This window comes from Pleurodeles waltl, chromosome 11, assembly GCF_031143425.1.
Source record: "Pleurodeles waltl isolate 20211129_DDA chromosome 11, aPleWal1.hap1.20221129, whole genome shotgun sequence".
In the NCBI taxonomy this organism is placed as follows: domain Eukaryota; kingdom Metazoa; phylum Chordata; class Amphibia; order Caudata; family Salamandridae; genus Pleurodeles; species Pleurodeles waltl.
This window is the reverse complement of record NC_090450.1, coordinates 905,565,733-905,575,833: the sequence shown is the minus strand read 5'-3', so window position 1 is coordinate 905,575,833 and position 10,101 is coordinate 905,565,733. Positions and strand designations below refer to the sequence as shown.

The window sequence follows — 10,101 nt, the reverse complement described above, 5'->3', positions numbered from 1 at the left end:
AACCAGATGCTTGCTCGACTTCACCCTGATCAATCAATTTGAGACAACAATAACTGCTATACCTACGGACTAAAACTGTTCTACCTACTTCATTGATGATATAGGAAACAGCAAGTGTCCTCGGGGAGTGCAAGGGAAACGACCATAGCTTAGGACTCAGAGCACTGGCATGCACACATGCAGAATGATGACAGTATTGGGGGAGGGGGAGGAGGGGGAGATAGGGTAAAACGTGATGCAAGCGGTCTCCCACCTTGTGATCTCCTATGACCACTTTTAGGCAACATAACAGACACAAAAGTTCAGTTTTTAAAACTTTTTTATTTTTTTATTTTTTTTACGTTTTATTTTATATTATCTACAAAGTAAAAGTTTTTTTTTTTTTAACTTAAAAGTTACATCACTGTCTGGTGACAGCAATCTCCTCATCAAACCTGATTCATAAATAATATTCCATCAGTTTGATGATCAGCATTTTTACGGAACCTGTTTCAAGTTTAGTTAGAAGTAAAAGGGATCTCCAAGTCTTGATTTGTTTAGCGGTAATAGCAGCAAGAATCACTCTTGTTACTTCTTTTGCTAGCTGATGAGTTCATAACTCAGAAGGGTCATTAAAAAATAAATAACTTCCAGTTATCAGCAAGCAGTGTTGGGGCACTTGCAGGACTGATACAGTGCACGGAATTATTTGAATTGCCCACAAGGTCCTACATGCCTTTACTCAGTCTGAATCTTTCCCACTGCAAGATGAACTGTCAGCATTCCTATTGGATGTTACCAGAAATCAATACTTTTATTAAAATTAACAAATTCTAATTGTCTGTGCCTCCAGTTGATAGAAGCAGAAGGAAGGGTTTTTGGCCTACAAAAAGGTATCCAGCCTTTCAGTATCTTCAGCTCCGCTTTACAACTGCTGTTGATGGTGGGCTTGCACTGTAAAAGAAAAACAAGTTTATTTTGTAGTTAAATGACAGCAATGCGATGTTATGTTTATATTCTGAAAATTAATTCATTAAAAGGTAGTGAAAATAATTTATCATTTCTTGTTGTTCCGTTTATATAATATAATAATGTCCACAATTTTAACTTGCTTTCATTTCATGCATTTTTATTTCAATTATTTTCTTGATGCTTCTCAGTTCGCGTGATGGTTTTTACACTCGAGTCTTTCAGTTTCTAACCAGTATGAGAAGCTTATTCATTTCACAATTTTCCATCTGTACGTTGGGTGAATTAGCTACTCTTGTAATCGTCAGTTAATGCCGACACGTAGCATTTAGACTACATTTGTCTCCTGGCTGCCTCGGTGTGACTCCGGGACTGTGCCAAAATAGCATTATTTCTAAACGCTGCGCAAAACGCCCTACTGCGCTCGCAATGCAAGTCCCTACCCTTTATCCTCAGGTTTTTTCTCCTCAGGATGGACTTTCTGCCACTGATGCCTTCAGACCCTTTACTTAGCAGGATCTCTAAGGTTTTCTGGGTTTCTTTCAGCGTGCGCTTTCTTTTTCAGAACTTGTTGCGTACTCCTTCAACATCAGTCTCAAAGGGGTTCATTCTTCAACATGGCAATAAAAATAATGTAAGAAATCACGCTTAAAGGATATTCTTTAAGGTTGTTTTCAAGAGCTATATCTACTCCCATCAACTGTATTTTTATTTTATCAGAATACTTTTACAGTATGGAACTGTCCCAGAAAAGGCAACGAAGCTCTTTACATAGTAAGAGGCAGACCTGGTCTGTATGCAAGTTTACCGACATGGTAAGATTTACATCACAAAATGCACATTTATTGCAGCTACACAAGAATAACCCTTTTCCAACTTACTGTCACTAGCTTACTACACTTGATATTAAATTTGATCAGTTATTGTGGTCAAATAGTTTCCTGGAAAGAAAGAAAGAGGTAATATTTGTATAGAAGGACTCAACATGGATTCTATGGAACCATCACTGTGTTTGGGTCTCGCTCAAAACACAGCATTTGCTCTCTTGTCAGACTTTTGTGGGGCTTAGCGACAGCCCATTGCTTACCAATGGCTGACTTCATTGTCACTCATTAACTTACACCTTACTGGTGAGCTGCCTCAGGCTTATCTCCATTATGTGTTTATGCCTCTCTTCTAGAGCATGGACACTTTACTTATGTCCTTCCACTGCTCATTTTTTAGTTGCTACTTTTTTCTTTGTGTTTAAGCACTCTATCAGAGTTGGTGATTTTCAGTTGTCTCCCTCTTGCACTACTCCTCCCTGTGTGTTCATCCCACCGGCTGACCCTCCGCTGTCTGTCTGCTTCCCCCAAGCCCCTACCTTCAACCTGCTGTTGCCCACCTACTTGCTCCAGCCCCTTCTGCTCACCGTCTCCATTGCTCATGATGCGCCCCTAACCGGCCCTTCCTCCACTGTCCATGTAGCACTCCACCAGCCTCCTCTCCATAGTCTGTGCTGCCCCTAACTCACTCTTCCCTGTTGTCAGTGCTGTCCCCACACTCTCTCTCCTTTGTCCGTATTTCCTTTCAGCCGCCTTACCTCCATTATTCGTATTTGTCCCAATCCCCTCCCTCCATTGTCCGTATTTCTCCCAACACCCTGCCTCCATTGTTCGTGTTGCCCCCACACTCTCTCCATATAGCCCCATCCATCCTCCCTCCCTCTTTAATGGATATCTTAACTCTGCAGATTCTTAGGTCTGAAATATCACTCAGCACACCTAATACATTCGGAAGGAGATCAAATAAGCAGGCAGAGATCCAGTGACCCATATCATGCTGAATTAATGAGCTCCCAACGAGGCTTCAGCCCTAGCATAATTTATATTGTCTTTAAGATGCACAGTGAAAAGATCAGCTGGTGGCTCGCCAAATCTCATGTGAAAGCACCTCTATCAAAGAGCATTTGCTGCTAGCCTTTTGGATTTATTGACTGTTGTTTTGTCATGGTTTTGCAACAGATTATTGTTGGGGAAGTTGCCAGACCCACATCCATCTTATTTTTTTGGCCTCAAAAAGTACACAATACCATAGTAGGCCCTGTCACCTACAAGAACGGCTTTGTAAGTGAATGTATTCCATGTGAAAGGGAATAATGCACACTCACAGTGACGTTAGGCAGTGGCTGAACTAGGACGACCTTAGCTGTATGTGGTAGTGGGTGGAAGAAAAATTTTAATCATACAAAAGCAGATTGATAGATTAAGAATAGCTTTCACCAAGTCGACAAAACCAACCTGATGAAAGTCCCCTTTGTAGGAAATTGCATTTATTATGGTTGCCTTTCGGGATTATTATTTTTTTTTTTTAAGGCTGCGGGTTCCCGCCCGTTACACCCCCCAACACCCTTTAACAAACACCCTTAGCGACATCTACGCCATATTTTGAAGCACTATGACAAACAATAAAATATTCTGCACTATACAGCCATCAGTCCAGGAGATGTAATGATAAAGATCGCAGTCAAACACATGGAGCCTCTTCTCTGCTTCGGAAAGGGAAGGAAAAAGTCAACAAATGGATCGACTGATCTAACTGAACACCTTGTGTATAGATAAAGAATGTATCTCACTGTCGCTAAAAAGATTAAAGATCAAACATTTAACAATACAACTATGAGGCTCACAAATGGTGGAACCATAAAATGTGCACGTACATGTACACCACTGTACTGTAATGTGAAGTGCAGGCCGAAACCGGTTTACTAATCTGTCCAGGACCTGGACAATCAAAGCAATCTCAAAAGAAGATTCATCCAGATTCTTCAAAAAGTGGAAGAAAACGATCACTTACACTTACAACCTCCAAACCTGTACACAAAGTATCACAGATAAATATGCGGAAAGTGTGATCACGCGAACTACAAAACCTAACTGCTCTGCAATTGTGAATTCACCACGATGGTCACGACGGTCAGAGTGGTCAGAGTATTTATTGCAAGACATCCTCCACAGAGTACTTAATGAGCTTGAACATCAAGGCCTCCTGAGTACAGTCCAACGCCACACCATGATAGCATTTCTCCATATTTTCATTTCATAAAGCCCACGTCAACATTCTGCCTTGCAGTAGTTTTGCTTGGTAATGCGAGCAAAAGACTGTCCTGCACCCAAGAAAGGAAAGCGACCACTGCCGAGAACACACACAACTATAAAGGTTTAATGAGAAAGGCTACTGTTGGTCAGTGTCCACTGAAATTCACGTTTCTTTACGTCAGGTATGCTCCTGCTCTTGTCAAGGACACATCTGTCACTAAATAAATGATAATTCAGAGGAGCCAAATTCAAACCCTGAACAGGTTTTCTCTTAAAATTACCAGTTCAGCGCTTGGCAAATATTGTGCGAACTCTGTACACAATCTTAAGATGACCATGACTATCACCACTGCAGCAATATCACGACCAGCAAGCACAATGCAAGATGCATAGCGAGCAAACAACCTTGGTTATTAGTCATTAATCTTCTGTCTAGTGTAAGATAAGCAATCAACTCCATTATATGTTAAACCCTCATAACCAAGAAGTTAAAGTTAGCTCCAATGAACTGAATTCTCCACGCTGGTTTGACCTGGAGATGCTCTGGGCGAATCCAAAATTCAGTACTAGGTGAAGGAGGCAGAGCTGGTCATGCAAGCAAAGAAACTCGGCCACTCACAACGCCTTTGTAAAACCAAAGAGCAAGAGGATAAAAAAGCTGGACCCTGAACATCTAATGTTAACACAACCAGAAAATACTTTCTGTGCACACACTAACCATTTGGGGCTGCAGGGACTATATTTCCCAAAATCCTTCGTGAGCAGGAGGTGTTCAGAAGGAAGAGGATGGCCCTGAAAGCTGCTGGACACTCACAATTTCGGGCTGCAGGGGCTAATGGCTCCAGAATCTTTCCTGTTTAGAAGGGACTGAGTAGGAGAAGGAGGGTTCTGAAAGCTGCTGGCGCTATGAAGTGCATTGTCTTCAACCACTGCCCCTGGGCCAACGGCAAACTCGCCTTCACCAGTCACTGCCAGTGGCGGTAAGTCAGTAAATGTATCCACTGAAACTTAAGCCAGTGCTTCATTCTACCCTCAGTTTCTGGTACGGCAGACCTCTTTCTAACTACTTTGCAACTATATCGCAGCTTTCCTTTGTTACACGTTGTTATACACTCAAGGCCTGGTTCGTTTTTTATTTGTTTTAATTAACTAGCATGGGCAAACGAAAGGCAATGGAAACACTGCAGGGGCTGTCCAACCCAAAGAAATAAATGCCAGAGGTGCCTGAGAAATATACAGCAGATCGAACTGACACTCTAACATAGGTGGTAGAGCTTATGGTTAAGCCAGGAAAGGATAAAGGGAAACCTTCCAGGAAACACCCTGAAGTAACACACATGTTCGAAGTAAAAAGGAAATCAAAAACCCGCACCAGCACCTGAAGCTAGTAATGGGGGCACGGCACTGGAACATCGCCCATTACAGAAAAACCCAGTCGGGGTTGTGACCTGAGGAGTGCTCTTGTGTCATTACCCCCTACCCTCCTCCCCACCGCCCCCAACCTGCCCTTTTAATTTAACATCTTGTGCAAAAACAGGTTTGCAGTATTAAATGATGATGAAGAGAGACATTATCCTGACCCGCTAACCCATGCTCTGAAATCAACAATTAAGTACCTTGAGAAGGGTCTAGTAATGTTAAATAGCAACAAGATCTAAGGAATGGCATTCTTAAACTAAAACTTTAGTAAGGAGCCTTGCTGGGACTGTAAGTGCGATCCTGGCTGACTTAAGGTAGCTAAGAGAGACTAAATATTGCATGGGAGAACATAAGGAGCAGTGCGAGATGGCCAAAAATGATGTTCTATGGAATGCTCCTCTTGTGGCCAGAGGGAGTGGGTATGGGACGGCCTACCATGTCTAATTATTCCCATGGAAATCTTAGGCATGGTACGACAATGTACGAACACACATTTGTGCCTAGGAATGAATGTATGGGCTGGTTTAAGGGGCAGGTAAATTAACATATTTAACAACTGATAGATTTTTTAAGGGACGTTTGTACAGAGCAAGTTTGAAAAGTATGGTGGAACCTACAAAACAATGTGAGCAGGATAACAATTCTGCGAATTCCCTACGTGACATTAGGGAAGGTAGAGTGTTTTTATGGTGAATGTGCCCGGACTCCAATCCCACAGCAGAGAGATTGAAGACTCCCTCATTAGCAAAGCTAGGAGATATAGCTCCTCCTCATAGGATCGAGTAATTCAGACTGTATCGAGCTACTATTTAAAGACAGAAGACTAGCTGAGGGTCTAGTATCCTTTGATCTACGCACAATCCCACCGAATCGTTCATCTATTTAGTTTTAATACAGCCCCTCAGAACAAGAAAAGTCGGTCTAGACCTGATAAGGAAGATTGACTGGCAGAAAGGAATGAGGAACAGCCACAGGCATCTACTCTGTCGGCTGCCGATGAAGTAACTAGCGTCGATCAGTCAGCCAAGACGTGCAATTAAAGATAATGATATTCAGGTGCCCATTAGCAGTATGGATATCGTCCATATGCAAATGAAAGGCGAACCTCATACGGTACAAAGCAGAGAGATGTGTAACGTGGTTATTTTAGCCTGGAATGTAGTAGCAGGGATAAAATCCAAACTTTACATCCCAGAATAGGGGATTTTTATAGCTCAATATTTTGTTTGCATTTTCCAGGAGGCATGGTCTATCTTTCCTATTCAGAGATCATGTTATAGGACCTTTTTTCCTAAAGTGTCTTATAGTGGAACTGGCAGACCACATGGAGGGCATATTATATGGATTAAAATTTCCATAAAAAGCAAAATCCAACAGTTAAATATAAATTCTTTGGACATACTTGGCATCAACTTGCACCTGCATTCAGGTTTAATAATAAACCTTTTGAACATCTATAATAGCAGCAGTAGGGGTGGCTCTTCAGAGACTCTGCCGTGACAAAATTGTTTATGGAATCATATAAAATGTCATGCCATATTGTTTTGGTCAGAGATTTTAATACACTCTTATATTGGACCATTGCATTTTTTCTACCACTGGGCATGAAATATAGCTTGGGAGATCCCACTCTTGTCTGGGTGTCTTCTGTTGAAAATCCAGTGATTTACTCCTGCTTTCCTGGTTGGTGGGGGGGTATTGTGTTACTTACCTCTGTGGGTTTCTAGTACCCCCAGCTCCCCTCTACACATTCCACTTACCTAGGTGAGGGTTCTGTGTTCGCATTACATTTTTTTAGTATATGGTTTGGGCTCCCCTGGGGTCACTATTGGTTATTGCTATTAGCACTATTTTCTAACCTTTTCTATGCCTAGTTGTGATTACTAGGGTATATAATTAGTGTATTACTTACGTCCTATTCGAGGGTTGCCCTTCTAGTACTTTGTGGTATTGTGTTCCAAAAATAAAGTACCTTTATTTACGTACAACTGAGTGTTTTCTTTCATCTGTGTAAGTGCTGTGTGACTACAGTGGTACTGCATGAGTTTTGCAAGTCTCCTAGACAAACCATGGCTACTCATCCCCATCTACCTCTAGAGAGCTTGGCTTCTAGACACTGCCTACAATTCACTTAGAGGGGATACCTGGACCTGGTATAAGGTGTAAGTACCTTACGTACTCACCACACACCAGGCCAGATTCCTACACGGATTTATTGCAATGTTTCATCTTCTCTCTCTCAACATAATTTAGATTTATCAAAACTCATATTGACATTAAATAATATTGATACCAGCCTCACACTGATAATATCATACAAATCTAGTGCCATCCAATGGGTACTTAGCTGTTGTCCAATTGTTATCGAAAGTACGTTTTGACCCACAGATTGGCCAATACAAAAATCCCTAATGCTTGCCTGTACTACCTGCATTACAGTAACCTCGGGTCACTTGACCGACTAACTTTCATATCTGCTGAATCTTCGTTGAGAATATGCTGGCACTAAGTGAATATTATGTTGGCACTAGGTTGATAATTTGTGGTTCTAGGTAGACACCTCACTGATAACTTGTTGAAACTTTGTTGGCTCTACATTGACATTATGTTGGTATTATTGTAGCACTATAATGACAGTAAGTTGAAAATGTACTGCAAACTGTATATTGTACTCCATAATTATGAAATACACTGAATACCATTTTTCACAACATTAACTGCTGACACAAAAAAACTTAACTCAGCAGAAATAATGACATGTCTCACAAACTAACACCCATCCCACAAATAGCCACCTCACTCGCTAAAAATATTACACTTTCTATATATACTACAACTACTGTACCTGCACATACATTAATATAAACAACAGAATACACATTATTATCCACTCCCACGAAATGGCAAATAACTCACTAGGCACCACAATGGAAACAATGCCAGGCACTCCAGCCACCATACAATATAGGTAAGCATACCATACTTAGACACTGCTGTGACACTTAATACACACCCCATTCTATACAGGGCGTGGCAAGACTGCACTTCAGACCCAGGCTTGACCACCCATGGCCACCACCGCCTCTCCTCAGATTTTGGCAGATACCACTCCAAGGTATCTAGATTCTGGTCACAAATATTTAATCATTCACTATACTATCATTTTCCTTTTACCTTTAGTATATATCCTCCTGTCCTGTGCTACTCTTATCTCCTTTCCCTCCACGCTACACCCTCCCCTTCCTCTCTCACCGATTCCACTTCCCTTCACCCATGCTGTCCCTTCAAACCCAGCCAGCCACCCCTCCTACTGCCCCCACCTCACCGGCAAACAATAATTGGCATTTAGCTGGTTACACCAACGAGAAGACTCACTTCCCACAAAAATGCAGAACATAACAATACTCTCCCTTAATGTCAAGGGTCTAAATCAGTGCTTAATTTGTAAATAAAAACGTGTTGGTGCCCAAAGCTCTCCTTCCTCTTAACCCGTAGGATGCCTTGGACGAGGTCTTGTCCAAGGCACCGGTTCCCGGGTGCCTTGGACGAGATCACCTCGTCCTGCCCTCATGGGCCCCCCACCCACACCCCCCAGTCGTGGATGGAAGGGGAATCCCTTCCCCTTCCACCCCCGATCCCCCCCTCGGCAATCAGATGACGTCAGCGCGCTCACATCGCGCCAACGTCATTAACTATTGTTGAGGGACGCGCTGGAAGCCATTTGCTTCCAGCGCGTCGGGGGGAAAGGACTTACAGGTAAGTCCTTCCCTCTTTGGGGGTTGGGGGGCAAACAGACATGGGGGAAAGGAAAGGGTTTTTCCTTTCCCCCTGTGCCTGTTTTCAGTGGATTCCTGCTCCACGATCGCAGGTGGGGCCCGCGATCGTGGAGCAGGAATCCCCACTAGGCACCAGGGATTTCGTTTTGGTGTTAGTTTTGGGGGCGAGCCCCTTGGGCAAGGGTCGCTCCCATTGGGGGCCATTATTTTCCTTTTTTGGACCCCTCCCCTGGGGGCAGATCAGCTGATTTTTTGGCCGATCTGCCCCCGGGGGCCGAAAACCACTGGACACCAGGGAAATTATGTTGGGCATGCATTTTAGGGAATGACCCCTTAGGCAAGGGTCGCTCCCATTGGGGGCTAATTTGTTTTCTTATTTCTGCCCTCAGGAGGGGGCGAAAGCCACTAGACACCAAGGAAATGATTTTCTTTGTTTCAGGGCAGCGACCCCTTAGGCAAGGGTCGCTGCCCCAGGGGCAATAATTTTTTTTATATGTTTCGTCCCCCCTGGGGCTAGATAGGCCATGTTTTTGGCTGATCTGGCCCCCCCGGGGTCGAAACCCATTAGGCGACAGGGATTGTGAGGTGTGTGTGTGTTTGGGGGCACCCCTCGGGCAAGGGTCACCCCCCCAAAGGGGGGAAACTTCGTATTGGTCATCTCTGCCCCCCTTGGGGGAAAATGGGCCTATTTTTGTAGGCCCACCTGCTCCCAATGAGGGCAGAAACCACCAATACAGCAGGGATTTTTATTTTTGGTTCCCCCTTTTTTTTGTTTAGTGCTGGGGGTGCCCCCCATTTGCCCCCTTTGGCAAGGGTCGCCCCTAAAGGGGGCACAGAGCTGTTGGCCATTTCTGCCCTCCTTGGGGGCAGATCGGACAATT

At 43.4% G+C, this 10,101-nt stretch overlaps 1 protein-coding gene across 11 annotated transcripts in view; it reads right to left on the bottom strand.

Annotated features, from left to right (window-relative positions):
• Window positions 1-351: 351 nt before the first annotated feature.
• ATXN2 (ataxin 2) overlaps window positions 352-10,101 on the bottom strand; it is a 1,121,476-nt gene continuing 1,111,726 nt past the window's right edge. For 8 of the 11 annotated variants that reach the window (XM_069214846.1, XM_069214840.1, XM_069214837.1 and 5 more), the window contains one exon: window positions 352-933. In XM_069214846.1, coding sequence (XP_069070947.1) covers window positions 905-933 — 29 coding nt within the window. In that variant the 3' untranslated portion in view covers window positions 352-904. The remainder of the gene's footprint in view (window positions 934-10,101) is intronic. The other 3 variants (XM_069214842.1, XM_069214843.1, XM_069214844.1) reach the window with 1 other exon arrangement.